General features: G+C 40.0%; 2 protein-coding genes across 5 annotated transcripts in view; both read right to left on the bottom strand.

The window, feature by feature from the left end:
• Positions 1–19,627, bottom strand: part of LOC142495506 (glucosamine-6-phosphate deaminase 1-like) — a 135,474-nt gene that overhangs the window by 35,620 nt on the left and 80,227 nt on the right. The window lies entirely within an intron of this gene.
• Positions 1–19,627, bottom strand: part of LOC142495504 (E3 ubiquitin-protein ligase RNF14-like) — an 87,391-nt gene that overhangs the window by 9,862 nt on the left and 57,902 nt on the right. For 3 of the 4 annotated variants that reach the window (XM_075601072.1, XM_075601074.1, XM_075601073.1), the window contains exon 6: positions 12,904–13,076. In XM_075601072.1, the coding sequence (XP_075457187.1) occupies positions 12,904–13,076 (173 nt within the window). Of the gene's footprint in view, positions 1–5,281; positions 5,436–12,903; positions 13,077–19,627 lie in introns of those variants that run through there. The other variant, XM_075601075.1, reaches the window with a different exon arrangement.

Raw genomic sequence — 19,627 nt, forward strand, 5'->3', positions numbered from 1 at the left:
TTATTTTTTTCCTTTAGAGGTCATTTTCTTTTTTGGTCTCCTATAGGTCTATTGTTCATTATCTCCTTTATACGACCGGCCGGTTGTGGATCACTATGGGTACTTTATCCCCATAGTGGTTTCATTTTTTGAGGTTTTGTTCATTATATGTTTTGTATCTTATGATAGCTTAGTTTTCTTGGGGTTATTATAATATAAATGAAATTTTTTTTTTATTGTCCCATGTTAATCTATTGGGTTTAGCTAGGCAGGGTTCCAGTCAGCTGTTTTTTGTTTTCCTTCATATTTTGATTTAATAAAACTATTATTATTATGAGAAACCCACTATTTGGAGTTTCGAAACGCGTTGGAGTTTTTTTGGCATCGCAGGGACACCGTAGCAGTGAAATCTGATTGGTGACGTCAGCAGAGGAGTTGATCGACCAGACTCTGGCAGCAAGCAGACTCCGAGCATAGAAGGTGATCCTCCTTCAGTGACTGGCGTAATTCACCCCACGGCGAGCGGTTTACCTGGCGAAAAGACCCTTAAACAAATGCGCATGTCCTAGTCACTTTTGGTGAGTAGGATTCTAATTTTTATTAAGGCGGAGCAAGTTTCAAGATTCAAGTGCAGAGGCACATGGAAGTTTTTATTGTAGTTATTGTGTTTTTTATAATGTATGGTTCAATTGTCTTATATTAAACTGCTCTCTTTATTTATAATCCATTGTTGTCCCTGGGTAATGCACCATTGCAGTGTTGTCTGCATGTTTTGTCATTTTTTTTTGAGGTAATCATCCAAGCGAAGAACTGTGTCTACAATCCTATCCTTATCCTTGCCTCAGCGTCACAGGAGTTTTTTTCTTTCACAATTCCAAGTCTGGTTGGGAGATACCAGAATAACCTCTTTGGGCAGCTCCAGGACTACCTATTGGACTTTGTATCACAGGTTTTTAAAATATCATTGTGTGCATGAGCGCTATTTTACACCTATATTTTTACCATATTATTATTATTTTCTGCATTATTTGTCTGAGTGCTTTTTATGAGGTTTCTTTTTCTTTGTTTACATATACAGAGATATATACAGAGATATATACAGAGATATATACAGAGATATATACAGAGATATATACAGAGATATATACAGAGATATATACAGAGATAGAGAGATAGCGATAGAGACAGATAGCGATAGAGAACCTGGCACAGCATGACTCCATCATACCCCAACATCTGTATGACCACGTGCACCTCAACCAGCAAGGCTTGAGCTACTTTGCAAAGACCTTGAAAGATGTCACTTTGGAGAGAACAAATACCCCCTACAGGTCAGGACACTGCACCGTGGACCCAGACTACACAGAACTCATGAGACACAGAGGTGTTCACACTGGCACCCACACAGACAGGAGCATTGGAACAATCACCAAGCATCACACCAACAACTTCCAGAACCAGACCAATTGCCGGGAATGAACTAAATGAAATCCGGGCGCTGCTCAGTACCATCTGCACCAGACTGACCTGAATATGCGAAATTCTACCAACATCATTACCATAAACAAGCATAAATCATACTTGCAGAGAAATGAGAAAAAGATAAATACTAAAAATGAATATACCCACATTTATCAACAAAGAATAGTCACTGAAATCATTTTTAAAAAATTAGCTCACTGGAAGGTATAAGATACCCAAGATGGGATCTTTTTAAATTAGCTGCTGGAACATTCAGGGCCTGAATGCTTCAGCTTTGGATCTAAAACACGAGATCCAGACTTCATAAACAATTTGACAAATGTAGACATTCTTATCCTAGACGAAACATGGGTCCAATTGGAAGAGACGTCTCTCATACCTATGGGTTATAGGCAGCTCTAAATAGCAGCCCAAAAACACAAAGGTGTTAAATGAGGCTGCCATTCAGGAGGAATCATAATATGGTACAAGGAGGAGCTTAAACGCCAAATAAACCCAATAAAAAGAGGAGATACCAACATGTGGCTACAAATAAAAGGTTCCATCAATATGACATACCTATGTGCATCATACATCCACCCCCCCCTCCGACTCCACATACTACAAGCCAGACATCTTCGAGATCCTGAAAACAGAGGCAATCCACTTTCAGATCCTAAGTAAAGTGCTGATATGTGGAGACCTCAACGCCAGAACAGGCAGAGAACAGGACTACATATCTACAGATGGAAATAACACCATCTTTGGAAATGACACTTGCTGTAATAGCTCTGTGACACACCAATGAAGCTATGACAGCACAATAAACACTGTCCCCGTCCCCTCCTGTCCAATGTCCCCGTCCCCTCCTGTCCACTGTCCCCTCCTGTCCACTGTCCCCGTCCCCTCCTGTCCCCCCCCTTCCTGTCCTGTCCCCGTCCCCTCCTGTCCACTGCTCCTGTCCACTGTGTCTCCCCCTCCTGTCCACTGTGTCCCCCCCTTCTGTCCACCCCCCTCCTGTCCACTGTCCCCCTCCCCACCTCCTGTCCACTGTCCCTCCCCCCCTCCTTTCCTCCCCCCTCCCCTCTCCTCCCCCCCCTCCCCCCCCCCCCTCCCGTCCTCCCCCCATTCCCCCCCTTCCCATCCTCCCCCCCTCCCCCTCTTCCCCCCCTTCTCCCCCCCCCCTTTTCCCCCCGTCCCCCTTTCCCCCCCCTCCCGTTTCCTAGCTGGAAATTTAACTCACGGGCAACGCCGGGTCTCTCAGCTAGTTTAATCTATGTAGCAATAAATTAGGTAGAATGTCAGCGAATACCTCTAAGACACTTCAGCAAAAAAAACACCTCTAGAACTGTTTATGGCTATATAACTGTGCTATCTGTAAATAAAATAGTCCAGTGATTTGAAGGAGCTTGCACGTGTCTCATTTCAAACAGCTTGACTCCAGGCCTGCATTTGTTCTCTATCCCCACATTGAACAGACAAATCTCCCGGGAGAGCTTCCAGTCGTGGACGGGCATAAAAGAATGACATATTAACATTTGGTGTCAAGGAAGTGGGATCGGGTCTCACTGGGTAAGTATACAAGATACTTTTTATCCGTATTATATTACCAGTGTCACCCGATCCAGAATGAGACCCACTAAATTTAGTTTTGAGTGATAATAAATCACTGCTTATGCCCCCAGACAAGTAGTAGATAAGGGTGAAAGGCCCTTACACTTAAGGGTTAAAGTCCCTTTAATCTAGATAAGGGCGAGAGTCCCTTAAAATTAAGGGTTAGAGTCCCTTAAGGTGTCAAAGTGACACATCTGGGTGAAAGTCCCTGAGCATATATACAGAACATACAAATACTAATTCAATGTGTTGTTGAGAATAGATTTAGAGAAACTGCATAAGGCTTTTTATTGCTGTGAATAACGCTGTGCTGCTTGTTAGAAATTGTTAAGATATAGGGTCCAATTTCTAAATTTCATTGCTTTAAAAGAAAAAAATCAATCTAAAATATTGAAATATTTATTTAAAAAAAAAAAAAAAAAAACAGAAGGTGAAAGAGTCCTGTCTGTATAATAGGAAAGTAGCAGGTATAGAATCCTGTTTACAAAGCAGATGTTTAAGTCCCGGCTGTAAAATAGGGGTTTAAATTATAAAGTTCTGTCTGTATACTGGACTGTCTTTTGGGACCCTATATCAGTATATTTAGATAAGGTTATATTGCATTAAGATAAGTTTTCTTTATACGCTAATTATGGGTAATAAAGTAAAATATTGTCTGGAAGTGAGCCTGACAAAAAATAAAGTATAAGACTAATAATAACAAATGTGTTAAAACTGTTAAGAAAATGTGCTGCAGCGTGTCAAAATTGCACCTTTTGAAGTGCTGCCAATAGAGATTTTTCACCACTCTCAAAATATATATTTGTCTACTGCCCCTATGGAACAGAGATAATTACCACCTCCATTAGGTAGCCCAAATTTACCCCAGTATCCCTGTTCTCAAACCCCCTGAACTCCTTAATCTTTCCCAGGTCACAGGCTCTGCGGCAGTCTCCGATTAAGAAGCCCTTACGGCTTCACGGGGAACCCAAAGAAATAGGCTCCCTAGACCACTCCCTATTAACATGTCTGCCAGGCAGATCGGTACGGAGGGGGAAGAGACAGACTCTAGGCAGGAATTAACCCCTGTCAGGGACCGTCCACGGGACAGGGAAAAGTCAGAGGACAAATCAGAATCAGATACTGACACTGACAGAGATGGTTTTGTTAAAGTGTTATAATTGCTGCATTTATTTTAACCACTGACTGGATAAACATTGACCACGCCTTATGTGTAAATTCAAGGAAAGAAAATTAGTCTTTCCCCAGAATGTTTTATTAGATGTTATAAATATGGTAAAAATGTTGATTGATTGAGTAATCCCTGTGTGTTTTATGAATTTTACCTGAATGAATCCCGTGTGAGAGTTGAATCATGGTTACGCCGGCTTATTATTATATGTATACAAACTACCATCCAGAAAACTTGCAAGGTCTTACAAAAATAAGAATAATTAATTGTTTATGTTGAAGTTTAATTTTTAAAGGTGTACACCCCCACTACAACACAAACTAATCCATACTGGGAAAGGGAGCGTTTGACTGGTTATTGAGAGAAGGACAAAGAATGGGCAAATGTGAACAAATCTTTTGATATAATTAAGCCCGGTCACTGGTATATTTTAAGGATTTATTCGTTCTGGCCAGGCGATAATTTATTAAAACCAGAAAGACATCTTTTTCCAACTTCTCTATTTCCATCTCAAGAAAGGACACGGAGAGAAAGAGAGAGAGAAAGAGAGAGAGAAAGAGAGAGAGAGAAAGAGAGAGAGAGAGAGAGAGAGAGAAAGAGAGAAAGAGAGAAAGAGAGAAAAGAGAGAAAGAGAGAAAGAGAGAAGAGAGAGAGAGAGAGAGAGAGAGAGAGAGAGAGAGAGAGAGAGAGAGAGAGAGAGAGAGAGAGAGAATAGCAGCCCAGACAGTCCCCCTTCTCAAGTAATAAAATAATGTGCAGAGATACAGATACATTCCAGACACGAAAGTTAACTGAAGCTCTGTAGCTACAAAATTAGGTTTAACTGTAGTTTAGGATATGATAATAAAAGAAAGGGACATTTTTATTAATATAGTTTGTAGGCAGGATCAAACAGTTTTGCATTGCCTTGTCTTGGTAATTTTTGTTTGTATTATTGTTTTTTTGTTTATTTTGCTGTGTAACAATTAACTATCAACTGTTTAAAGTATATATTAAGTCTATAATTTTCTATTTAACAAAAATCCAGTTTTTATTTTTGAATACCAGTCACATTTTATCCTATAGGGCCGTGAAAGGAGCTTTATTTTTAAGCTGTTTCAAATTGTATTAAACGGTATGTTAAAACTCCAGTAATTAATAATTTTTATTGTCTGTCTTGTTCCAAAGTTTTGGCAGGATGTCCAGAAAAGTTCTCAAGTTTGTTGCAATCCTGGAGATGAAGGAAAAAAAAAAAAGTTTTTAAATCTGTGTCTATAATTTCTTATATTACAGGATGTTTCTGTCAGAAGACAATAGCAGATTATATTTATATTCAGTAGTTTTGAGGTTTTTAATGTCAATTTTATACCAAAGGAGAGGTGTTATTGCTGTTTATTAAATAGCTGTCTATGCCCAGAAGTTAGATGATTTAGTGCCCGGGATGATCGAAATCTGAAATTATTATTTTTTTTTTTTTTAAGAATAATGCTTAGTGTCTTTTAAAGTTGACAGTGTGCTCGGCACTTTTCAAAGAAATTATATTACAGCTAATTAGTGTGAAGTTCTATACAAAATCATTTTAACCATTTTCTTTTGGTTTGGCAATAAATGTGGCATTACATTTTATGAATTTAAATTGTACCAAAGTCAAGACCACAATGACTGTTTAGTAAAGCAATTAGTAAGTATTGCATGCAACTAATATATTTTTGAGTCTCTCTAGGCACATGTCAAAGTTAAAAGTTCACCTATGCGAGACGGAATTAAAGGTCAAGTATTTCGTACGCAAGCACGTATTTCATCCCAGATGAAAAGACCCTACTGCTACTACCATTATAGCAATTAAAGTGGCAGAGGTCTCTTCCTGGATCCACGTGCAACTTATCCCAGCACCACCCACAGTTGCTTCAAGTTAAACTATAGCCAAGGTGGAAAAGCCAAGAGATACAGCTGCTACAAAATATAAAATTTATGTTTTTGGTGCACAATAATCCCCGCCAATAACCAACGGAGGAGAAAGACAGGCAAAAGTCCGGGCCCTCGAACTTTTTAATAATCTTTTTTTTTCTTTACAGGTTTTATTATTTTAATTATGATGTATATTCTATTAGGTTTGTGTAAGTAGTGTACACACAAAGACAATAGGGTAGTAATATGTATATTTTGTTTAGTAATTTTATTTTTCTGTGTATAGCATATATGCACACTCTTTTGTCACATAATGGAATCCTGGTAAACAGAGCCCACATCTTATGTGCAATGTAACCCAATGTACTCTCCATACCCAATAGGTTGCACCCCAGTAACAAGAAAATTACATTTAACCCCTTGGGAAAAGGACAATATGTTATAAGACACTTGTAGAACCATATATAAGAAATTTGTTACGAAGTGTGTAGAAATATGAGTTTGCCCTAGGGAAGTTATGGATTTTGTGTTAGAAGGACAGATATAGAATTACCCTGCAACTAGACCAGGTTATGTTATTTAGGAAGAGTGGTTCCAGCTTTAAAGGTAGAGATGAGGGATAGGAATCATTGGGACTTGGTGGTTGGATTGGTTCTCTGGAAGCGAAGCTAGCGGATGTTTTTGTATGTGTGTTTGTCCTATTCATTGCTCTCTATGTATGTGTTAAGTACAGCAAAATATTGGTCCAGAAGTGCGCTGCAATCCCCCACCAACGCTTTGCCTCTTTTCGGTGATAAAGATGTCGGCAGTCCCCCAGAAGAAGAGACCAAGGAAGGAATCAACTGAACCGATATAATGTCCGGAAAGAAATGAAGTCATGCACAATTGGACAACTGTTTGGTCCAGTAGGACAATGAAATGGTTAACTGTTCTTTAAATAGACTGTCTCTTAAGGATATGGGGGGGGGGGCTGAGAAGATTGGATGTAAGGATATGAGGAAGGTGGGAGGTCACCCAGGGGTGTTAGTCAACCACAAGGACAAGTCAGCCATTTTGACCATAGCACCATTTTGCTGTTTTGCCATTCTGAGTAAATGCAGTATGAAAGATGTGTGTGAGGAGGATGTTTGTGCAGTCGCTTCCAGGAGATATTAACCCCCACCAACACCCATTTATTCTCAGAAAGGGAAATTGTAAATAATGAGAGTAGCTACAATGCGCTAATTATAGAGGAGTGTAACTAGTAATTTTTAATAAGTGTTGTCATGTTATGACAAAAGGAGGCTATTGTTAATGTATATTTCAGTAGCCATTTTATATTTCAGTAACCATTTTGTCTCCTATTATCCTAGTTTTTACTTTCAATGCATGTATTGCTTTAAGACTTGCTCAGGTGGCCTGGCGAGTCTCTTATATCTTGCAGCCTTGAAGATAAGGAAAGAATGTGAGCTTGTTAGCTTTCTATAAACAAAGCTTTACTCCTCAATACTCCCACATCCCCCTCTCTCTCCCCTCACTCCCTAATAAAAAAAAGTGAAAGGCACAAATGTAAGCAACATTTAATCTATATAGCAATAAATTAGGTAGAATGTCAGCGAATACCTCTAAGACACTTCAGCAAAAAAAACACCTATAGAACTGTTTTTGGCTATATAACTGTGTTATCTGTAAATAAAGTAGTCCAGTGATTTGAAGGAGCTTGCACGTGTCTCATTTCAAACAGCTTGACTCCAGACCTGCATTTGTTCTCTATCCACACATTGAACAGACAAATCTCCTGGGAGAGCTTCCAGTCGTGGACGGGCATAAAAGAATTACATATTAACAATGCACTTGAGGAAGTTCTTTGGGCAGATACACATACAGCTATGTGCTGGGCAGCAGTGTAGTGGATTACACAATCACTGATATAAACCAACAAGCCATCATTGCTTTCATAGTTACCCCAGCAGCACCTCTATCAGACCACAATCAAATCCTGCTTTTTATTAAGTGACAAGACCAACCAAGCACAAAAAAATAAAAACTCTCAAATCTCATAGCTTTAAAGCCACTTAAAAATGGACAAAAACAGAACCTTAAGATGTACACAGAAACAATCAATAAGCCCAAAAGTCGAAACCCTACTCCAAAACTTCCAGAACACGAACTACAAGCAGAACAAACATGGAGTAAACCTGGCAGCTAGAAACCTCAACAAAATATTCCATCTAATAGCAAGGAAATCAAACCTGAAAAAAATCAGCCCTAATAGACCAGCAACAAACACCAAAATAAAATAAAAATAATTTGATAATGAATGCAACACCCTTAGAAAAAGCCTGCAAACAATATCAAACCAAAAATACAGAGACCCAAACAATGCAGAACTACGAACAAGGTACCACCAACACCTGAAGCACTACAGATGTACCCTAAGAAAGAAAGAAAACAACCACATTGCCAAAAAAAATAGAAGGAATTGAAGAAGTATTGGATGAGAAAACTTTTTGGCAAACTTGGAACCATCTTGATACAAAACTGAATAACAGACACCTGGCCATTCAGAATGGCAACATCTGGAAAAAGTACTTTGAGGACCTTTACCAAGAAATCCCAGAAGAAAATCTGACAAGAACAAAAACAAATCCTCACCAAACAAAACACTGGAGAACATAATAAAAGATAACATAAAAACCTGGCCATAACAATCACAATCCAGGAGATAAAAGAAAAAAGAAATAAATAACAACCAAGAAAGCCAGTGGACCGGATTGCATTCTACATGAGATGCTGAAGTACAGAAACCCATCTAGACAAGAAGCTCTACTCAAAATGTTCAACCTGGTCCTTACAGCTGGCTTCTTCCCTGAACTGTGAAATGAAGGTCTGATAACCCTTATTCACAAGAAAGGAGACAGACTGGACCCATTCAATCACAGAGGCATCTGTGTCAGCAGCACCCTGGGGAAACTGTCCAACAGCATCTTGAACAGCAGAATCCTCACCTTCATTACCTTTTTTAACTGCACTAAGTTATATACGCTTACACTTAGTTTATTAACCCCTTCAGGGTACATTTCACAGTACATTTGTATGCATTTAGTATAGGGATCTTTTTTCAAAAAATAGAGAGGAAGCTGGTATTAGCACTTAGGTAACACTCCGTGCCAATCTAGGCATTAAGGCTACAATCATATTCATACATTTGACATTATTCAATATCAGTGAGCGGTATATTTCTTTTAGTTGCTTTAGCATAGGGACCTGCTTTTGAGACTTACCTTGATGTTGGTTAGCAAGCTTAACATTATTTGATCAAAGGATGTAACCAAAAGTCTCCTTTGTCTTACAGACTTAGGTCACACTATGTATATTTATTCCCCCATTTATTGTTAGCCCAATGGGAGAAGCGCAGGGATACACTTTCTGTTTTGTACTTAGTAAGAGCCAGGCCGGCTTCCTGCCAAACCACCGCACCACAGATCACATCTACACCCTATACAGCTTGATCATTAAGCACCAACAAGGGCAAAATCTTTGCTTGCTTTGTGGACTTTAAAAAGGCCTTCGACTCCATCTGTCATCCACGACTATTGCTGAAAATACTAGAAAGCGGAATAGGGGGGAGAACAAATGACACCTTCAAAAGTATGCACTCTGAAAACAAATGCTACGTGAAAGTGGATAACAAAAGGACAGACTTCTTCCATCAAGGCCGTGGAATTAGACAGGGCCGCAGCCTGAGTCCCACACATTTTAACATACATCAATGAGCTTACAACAGCCCTAGAATCCTCCTCAGCACCTGGGCTCCCCTTGGCTGGCACAGAAATTAAGTCTCTACTATATGCAGACAATCTGCTCCTGCTGTCACCAACAGAACAAGGCCTCCAACAGAAACTGGAAATACTATAAAAACAATTCAGCCAGATCTGGGCAGTCTCTGAACCTAGACAAAACCAGAATAATGGTATTACAGAAAAAAAACTAAAAAAAAATCCAACCATATCACAATTCACACTGAATGACAATACACTGGAACCAGGGGTGTAGCTATAGCCCGAGGCTCACACTCTTGGGGGCCCGCTCTCCCCGTGTCTCTCTTGAGATAGAATAGGCACCCAGGTGATTCGGATGATGCTTAAACACACTTATACTTATTCTGTGAAACACCAATTTTGTTCACCAATAAATGCGATAATCACATACATTCAGTGCTTACAGAGATAGTGAAAATATAGATAATGAAGGAAATAACAGAAATGTAAGGTAATGGATATTGTCTCAACCTCTGATGGGAATTGTTTTGGATTCCCTTTAGAATGCAGAGTTGTCCAGGGTTCAGAGGGAGCGTGAGTAACCGGATCACCCGAAAATGAAAGGGACATATATAGTGTACTATTGTCATACAATCTTTGTATGTACAGAATCTTGGCTCTTACAAAGTGCCTACTTACAGTGTAGTCATATAATATATGCAGAGAAAGATAATGCCTGGATGTCAGGATCAGGATATATTGTTTGTAGTGGATCTCAGGGAAAAAGGAAAGGAGAACCGATTGTGCGGACCAAAAATAACTTTACATATATGCTGTTTTACTTGTTTTAACCACACATGTATCACCTTTACATACATGCTGTTTTACTTATTTTATGATAAAGTTATTTTTGGTCTCTGCGTGCTCTCTCAGAGCACAGAGAGAGAGCGCACAGAGAGAGAGAGAGAGAGAGAGAGAGAGAGAGCGCACAGAGAGTGCACAGAGAGAGAGAGCGCACAGAGAAAGAAAGAAGAGAGAGCGAGAAAGAAAGAAGAGAGAGAAAGAAAGAAGAGAGCATGCAGAGAGAGCGCATGCACAGAGAGAGAGAGAGAGCGCGTGCAGAGAGAGAGAGAGCGCGTGCAGAGAAAGAGAGAGAGCGCGCAGAGAGAGAGAGCGCAGAGAGAGAGAGAGCACGCAGAGAGAGAGCACGCAGAGAGAGAGAGAGCGCGCAGAGAGAGAAAAAGAGAGAAAGAGAGAGCGCGCACACAGAGAGAGCGCACAGAGAGAGAGCGCGCACAGAGACAGAGAGAGCGCGCACAGAGACAGAGAGAGCGCGCACAGAGAGAGAGCGCGCACAGAGAGAGAGCGCGCACAGAGAGAGAGCGTGCACAGAGAGAGAGCGTGCACAGAGAGAGAGCGCGCACAGAGAGAGAGAGCGCGCACAGAGAGAGAGAGCGCGCACAGAGAGAGAGAGCGCACAGAGAGAGAGCGCACAGAGAGAGAGAGAGAGCGCACAGAGAGAGAGAGAGAGCGTGCACAGAGAGAGAGAGCGCACAGAGAGAGAGAGCACACAGAGAGAGCGCAAAGAGAAAGAAAGAAGAGAGAGCGAGAAAGAAAGAAGAGAGAGAAAGAGAGAGAGAAAGAAAGAAGAGAAAGAGAGAGAGAGATCGCGCACAGAGAGAGAGAGATCGCGCACAGAGAGAGAGAGATCGCGCACAGAGAGAGAGAGAGATCGCGCACAGAGAGAGAGAGAGATCGCGCACAGAGAGAGAGAGATCGCGCACAGAGAGAGAGAGAGCGCGCACAGAGAGAGCGCGCACAGAGAGAGAGAGAGCGCGCAAAGAGAGAGAGCGCACAGAGAGAGAGCGCAAAGAGAAAGAAAGAAGAGCGAGAAAGAAAGAAGAAAGAGAAAGAGAGAGAGAAAAAGAAGAGAGGGAGCGCGCACAGCGAGAGAGAGCGCGCACAGCGAGAGAGAGCGCGCACAGAGAGAGAGAGCGCGCACAGAGAGAGAGAGCGCGCACAGAGAGAAAGAAGAGAGAGCGAGAAAGAAAGAAGAGAGAGCGAGAAAGAAAGAAGAGAGAGCGAGAAAGAAAGAAGAGAGAGCGAGAAAGAAAGAAGAGAGAGCGAGAAAGAAAGAAGAGAAAGAAAGAAGAGAGAAAGAAAGAAGAGAGAAAGAAAGAAGAGAGAGAGAAAGGAGAGAGAGAAAGGAGAGAGAGAGAGAGAGAGAGAGAGAGAGAGAGAGAGAGAGAGAGAGAGAGAGAGAGAGAGAGAGAGAGAGAGAGAGAGAGAGAGAGAGAGAGAGAGAGAGAGAGAGAGTGAGAGAGAGAGAGAGAGAGAGACTTAACCTTTTAAATATGACAATGTCACTATTTCAATTTGATCTTTGGAGGGTCTGCCCTGCTGATGAAGAATTGTAACTTGGTAATCTCAGAGTTCTGGTGCAACCCTACTTAGCAGCCTCTATAGCAGTGTTTTTCCAATCATGGTCCCTAGGAACCCTTGGGTTCCCAGACCATTCTTAAAGTGTTCCCTGCAATTTTCAGGTCATTTGAAAATTGTACCAAATACAGAAGAATTTACAATGCATCTGATCTCAGACAATTAGATTGTAAGCTCTTCTTGTCAGAGACTTCTTATCCTAAATGTTATTTTTATGTCTGTAGCGCTTCTTCCCATTATGTGCTATTTGTATTATTTGTTATTTATATTATGTAATGTGTATTACTGCTAAGAAGCGCTATGTACATTAATGGAGCTATATAAATAAAGATATACATATATACACACTAATAGAGGGTTGGGGTTCCTTACAATGCATCTGATCTCAGACGCACAATTTGAGAGGGTTATACTACGCACAATTTTACAATATAATGATAGGGTTTCTTAATTCTTAACCAGAGAGGTTGGAAGCTCTGCTCTATATAAAAGGACCTGGATTCACCTCTGCATGAGAGCAATACACCATCATTGTAAAAATGAAATGAAACGGACACAGGTGTGACTCGGGCTACATGTCACAGTAGATCTGACACGGCCCAGGTGACTTGCCTCAATGTGAGTGCCACAATGAGGGCAACCCTTTGAGTTCTTCTCTAGCCATTCCTTGCACTTCATCTCGTCAAATGCAATCTGTATCACGGTATCCCCGTAATGCTTTTTTAGTAACTTCTTGCCAACATCGTCTGCCGCCAGATACTCGTTACGCAACAAGATGAGCTTTTCTGAAACGAGTCAAGGAAAGTAATGAGTTACAGGGTGGATTTAAACTCACTAAAGCACCAGCGAATCTTCGCTGTGGCAGGAAGAGGCATCACTAACGCTGGACGATCACCAGAGGTCAAAGTGTGATGGTACTCGAAGGTAAGGAGTACTCCTACATTTTCTTTATTTACAGGATCACAGTACTGCTACGGTTTGATTCACAAGTCATATACCACTACCCTGCTACACACTTACTGTTCCACTTGGTAGTCAAAGACGAGAGCATACACAGAGTGTACTCTGACGCGTTTAGTCTCCGTAGTGGAGACATTATCAAAGAGTGAAACACCCTGGCACAGGTAATCTTTAAATAGGAAGAGCTCCAGTCTCATTGGTTGTCATATACAAGGTGGGTTGGTAAAACTACACCTGTTGTATAATGACTGTAATCATGCTTCCTATAGAGTATTCTAATAGGTAATAAAGCAACCAAAGGATAGAGATAATCCTAAAAAAAGACTTATGCTATTGATAATAAAAAACCCATATAATAAAAGATATATAGAAAAGAATATAATAAACGAAAGGAAAATAAATATGAACAATAAAAATAATAAACAAAAGTAAAATAAAGACATAGGGCCTCATGCAGAGAGCAGCGCTATGCAGAATTGGAGAGGGGGAAAAATTTTACCTTTTTTGGAGAGTTTTTATCTCCATATGCAGAAAGGGCAGAAAACTGCCTTTCTGCATATGGAGAGTTTCAACCAGCGCTATGAGCGCTATTAGCGCTGTTGAAACTACTGGGGAAAAAAATCGGGTTTTTTTTTTTTTTTCCCTCTCCACCGGCCGCGGAGCGCCAGCTGCTTGGTGGAGAGGAAAAATGTTGAAAATCGCGCCATTTTTTTGGCGCGAACAGCCACTAGATGGCGATCGCGGCTCTCTGCATACGGCAGAGAAAAAAACTGGAGAGATTTTAAACTCTCCAGGCGCGCGGCGAATTTGAAGGGGAAAAAAAAAAATGGCGCTTTTTTTGAAACTTGCCGGTTTCTGCGTTTCTGAAGGCAGAATCCGCCAATTAATGCCGCTTTCACTTTTTGCGCTGCTCTCTGCATGAGGCCCATAGTGAGAAAAATATTAGTAAAAAAACGAAAAAATTATATATATTATGAAAACCTTAAATACCAAAAGATAATAAATAAGACATATAATAATAAAGTAAGAAAAATAACACAGTTGTGTAAATATATAAACAAATATTAATAATAATGAAATGCATATCAAAAAAGTTAATAGAAGTAATTAATCATAAATTAATTAAAAACTTAAAACAAAAGACAATGCAACATATATGGAATATACCATGAGTACTCAACGGAGTCTCAATCATGCAAAAAATGCCTGAGCTCACAATCAATGTTGAGACCCCAGGATGTAGAGTGCCCATCGTATATATCCAAAACATTTCCTGCTCATTCAATTTATTCTCTCTATCACCTTCCCTTGGATGTGGTGGTATATGTTCAATGCAGGAAAAAGAAAAATTAATGATGCCCCCTTTGGGACATATTGAAAAGTGACAGGACACTGGATGGGCAGGATCCTTATTCTTGATAAGTCGTACATGTTCCGCTATTCTGTATCTTAAAGATCTTATGGTACGACCTATATAGCGGATCCCAAAACCACATTGTAGAATGTAGATAACATAGCTTGTATAGCAGTTTAAAAAACTTTTCATACAATATTTATTTCTATTATTAGTATGAGTACGATGTTTAATCGGTTTGGCAAATCTACACATAGAACATCTGTCACAAGAGAAAAATCCCATAGGAATACCTCTAACGGGAGATTTCCAAGAAGATGAATCAAATAAACTAGGAGATAGATGGGAGGCTAGTGTCTTGGCCTTCCCGTAAACAAATTTGGGACCCGTTTGGGTAAGTGTAGAAATATCCTTATCAAGTGATAAGGTGTGCCAATATTTGAGAATTATATCTTTGATGGATCTAGACTGTTTATTATATGTACAGTAGAGGCAACTCTTATTAGAAAAAAAACCAGTGGCAATTCCCCAAAAAACCCAGGAACATTCTGAATACATGCCTTAAACTTTCCTTAAACTAGCCCCAGCATTTCTGCATTGATTAATGGCCTATCAGATTAACAGCGGGGGTCCCTGGCAGTCCCATTCAAACTGAATTGGACTGCCAGGGATCCCTGCTGTGTTAATCCTATGGGTCGTTAGTCAATGCAGAAATGCCTTAAACGTGCCTCAAACTAGCCCAGAACATACCCAGCACATACCCAGCACATACCCAGAATGTAACCCGGCTAGTTTACGGCAAATGTTAGAATAAACGTTGCCTCTACTGTAGTAATAAACAATGGACATGTATTGTCCTCATTGGAATATGTTCTGTTTTTATTAGTCTTGTATTTTTTCCTAACAAGATCTTTCCTGTCAAGAGCGTCTGCATGGTTAAAAGCTTCTTGAATAGTAGTTCAACTATAACCTCTGGAAAGAAATCGTTCTGACATTTCATGTAACATGTCATTATCCGAACACAAACTCTTCAATCTCAGAAATTGTGCTTTCGGAATGCTCTTAACAAGGGAGGGGGGATGGCAGCTATTTGCACACAGCAAAGAATTTCTAGAGTTTTCCTTTCTATAGATATCTGTTTGGACTCTCATCCTACCATCAATATACAAGACCACGTCTAAATAATTGACATGGTGAATGTTGTGCTCATAAGTGAATTTAATATTAAAATTATTAGTGTTAAGAATGTGCACAAAAGAAGAAAGTGATTTCTGATCCCCCATCCCACACCATTATCAGGTAATCAATGTACCTCTTATAGCAGATAATGTGATTACGAAATGAATTAGTTTCGTGATAAATGTGATGTGCTTCCCATAAACCCATAAATAAATTTGCATAAGATGGTGCAGAATTTGTGCCCATAGCAGTGCCTAATTTTTGTAAGTAGTATTGTGCATCAAATAAAAAATAATTGTGAGTGAGTAAAAATTGAATAGATTCTAAAACAAAAGTGCAATGTGAAATAGAAAGATCTGATAAATCCAAAAAATGTTCAACTGCTGCCATACCGTGTCTGTGCTCGATGATAGAGTATAGTGAGGTCACATCAAGTGTGACCCACTTATAGTTTTTATTCCAACTTAAATCTTGTAAACTGACAATAAGGTCAGCTGTATCTTTAATAAACGATGGTAGACGAGAGACCAAAGGTTGTAGAAAGCTGTCCACATACCACAATAAACCATCTCCCAAAGATCCAATGCTCACAACTATGGGTCGACCAGGAGGATCAACCAGCGATTTATGGATCTTTGGGAGATGGTGGAATACCGGAATCACAGCAAGGATTTTGCCAAAATCAATAAGTTCATCAAGTTCTGTCAAATACATATGAGTTGGGTCTCCCTTTAAACGTTCATAACTGTTCTCACCCCCAATTGTTTAACAGCTTCCTGTTTATATTGATGAGCTGATAGAACAACAAGAGCGCCCCCCTTGTCAGCATTTTTTAACACAATGTTATAATTATTTTTAAGTTGGTCAATTTGTTCAATTTCAGAATGTGTAAGATTGTCAGAATCTACATGTGAATAAGAAAAACCATTAGCTAGTATTCTTAAATCTCTTTCAACTACTCTCTCAAATGTGGTAATAAATGGACCTCTATTAGAGTTGGGGCAAAATAGGGATTTCTTTTCTTGGTGCCCAAAAAATGGTTGTGAAAACCTATATAAGGGTTCTCCCTGTTGGTGCAAAAGATCATTTAAATCTGACAACATAGAACATTCTTTAAAATTAAGATCATTAGATGATAATTCATTGCAAGTTGTAACATCAGTGTTAGAATGGTGTAATTGTGGATGGGGTACATTCTCTACACAAGTTGATACATTATGATGACTCCTAGATGAAAATAATTTTTTTCAAGGATAATTTCCTTGTGAATTTTTCTACGTCAATGACCGTTTGAAATAGTTGGAAGTCCTGTACAGGAGCAAATCCCAAATCTCTACTGAATAGTGTCAACTGGTAAAGAGAAAGTTCCATCCCCGTAAGATTGATTACATTATCAGAGTTCTGATTTAGGCATATTTCTTCCGCTTTTGTCTTCCTCTCGATTCCCCGTTTCCTTTTTGCTCTCCTGGTTCAGTGCGTTTTTTTGAACCTGCTTGAGAAAAAGAGGAAGAAGAGGGCTGGAGAGATGATTTGGACGTCCTAGTATAGGAAGTAGATGTAGATGTCTTCGCCTCTCCCTTAGAAGTGTCCCGAAAATCTCTATTATAATCCATTGGACCCTCAAACGAGACAGAGTGAGATCTGATTTTATGATCTGAATTATCAGAATCGAAACTTGACGTTTCCACATGTCTTGTTTTTAAGATCGATTTACTGGAAGTTTTATCCGTCCATCTTTCATCAGGGTTTTGTTGTTTTTTTGGGGTTCTATATCCTGAATTCTATCTAGTAAGTGGAGGTTTCTGTCAGCAATATACTTGGCATTGAATATAATCAGTACGATCCCTTTCAAACTTGCTTTCTTTTTTATCAATAATGGTATCTTCAATGGATTTTATATTCAACAGAAGGGTTTTGTCATTTTTGATAAATTGTTCTCTTTTTGCAAAGGGAGCCAATTTTTCACATAACACGTTCATCTCGGACATTAAAATCACCTTCTCATATAATTTTTGTTGAATTATAAATTCCATTAATTGATTCGAACATTGATCTAGAATTTTTGCCCAATCTTGTTCAAATTGTTTGTTGGCAAAGCCAAATGTTGGCATTTTTTTAACCCTAAGTCCCGTAGGGATTCTCTTACTTCTAATATAATTTTCTAATGAAGTAATGTCCCACCAGTCTTATGTTTTGGGTCAATAATTTCTCCAATTTTACAAAGTGGTTGGTTAAATCAGATGGTTCGTCACACATAATCTCCTGATTATCATCAAACAAATGTGCTGCCCTCTTTGTCCGTCTTGCATTGTCCCAAAATGAATGTACAGATGTCTGACTATCAGGAGACTGGTTATCCATTTTTTCATCTTCCATAAGGTCACTGAACAATATAAAAAAAATATATATGTTGTTGTTTAACTGTTATCAGGTGGTCATATCATAAAAATGAATGATAAAAAACTTATATAAAATACATGCGCTTGGTTTGAGAATGTAGAATAAATACCCCTTAAGTGAAAGGGGAGTAGAAACAGCTGTAAGCTTCCGTATAGGTAGTTAACAAATTCCAGGCAAGAGTAAGCTACCAGATACAATGAATGTCCAACGAAGAAAATGAGGAATAAACCTCCAAAGCTGGTGCTCAACCAATAGCAATGATGCAGTAAATATAACATATATTCCCCATACTCTTGAATCCTTCGGTTATATCAGCGTGTAGGGGTAAGTGTTATTGGATGGCTTATAAATGTCCTGAGTGTGTTTGAATATGACTCAGCCAGGGTGGGGGTCTAGTAAGCAGTATACAGTCCCAGGTATCTGTGAAAACACTGTTGCAAAACATCCCACAGAGGTAATCACGGAATCTTCAATGGCTTCCCTCACCGCACCCTGTGTCCCACACTTCACGATCAGCTGGCCGGTACTCACAGTGATCTAACCGTGTCCGCCTCTTGTTGCTGATTAATGCTAAAGTATCCCCGTAGAACGCCGATAATTGCATGCTCCAGCCGACAGAGAGTATATAGCGGAGGCGGAGAGGAGGTACCCTAACTATTACAGCAGAGGAGGAAGTGATTATTATGGTAACACGAGGGATACTAGGCATGCCAGGGATGACTGGCGTAACAGATGGGAACGTTCTCCAAGGCGGGATCGTTCACCAAGGAGAGACAGGTCGCCTAGACAATCCAGGGAGGAGAGATCGAGGGAGAGGTATGAGGAAAGGAGAGAGAGGAGGGAATACAGGGACAAGAGGACTGACTACGGGGCACAGAGAACTCCCATTTGGGAGCGCACAGAAGGGAAGAGGACCGGGGTCTCTTTTTTAGAACAGGCACCACAGACATCCGTAGAGATAAAGAACCAGTTCTCCTGCCTAGACGACCCGGGGGTGTCAGGGACGTCAGAAGGGAAGGGAAAGAAAAGAGGCAGAGAGGGAAGAGGGGAAGAAGGAAATGTAGGGAGCAAAAGACCGGCACATTAGGTGGTGTTTTTAACATAAGCTCAAAGACACTAGACGAGGTGCAGACGAAAGTACTGGCCAAGGGACTTAATTTTGCGCCCTCACGAGGCCCGAGTGGCTTCGACCTCTTCATTGATGCGCAGAAATATCTGCGCCAATTGACAATAAAACGATTTTTTATTAACAAGAATACTATAGGACATAGCACAGGTCAGCCTGTACTAGCACTTGACCAACTAGAGCCTGAACCTACCACGAAGGATGTGTTTGTACACTCGAATTTAAAAAGCAAATCTAATTTTTATCCAGGCCATTGTAAGGGTCAATACTTAGAAGTTTTTAACAGACTTATCATGGACGATTTCGAGGAATTAGCC

This window comes from Ascaphus truei, chromosome 5 (genome assembly GCF_040206685.1).
Source record: "Ascaphus truei isolate aAscTru1 chromosome 5, aAscTru1.hap1, whole genome shotgun sequence".
NCBI lineage: Eukaryota > Metazoa > Chordata > Amphibia > Anura > Ascaphidae > Ascaphus > Ascaphus truei.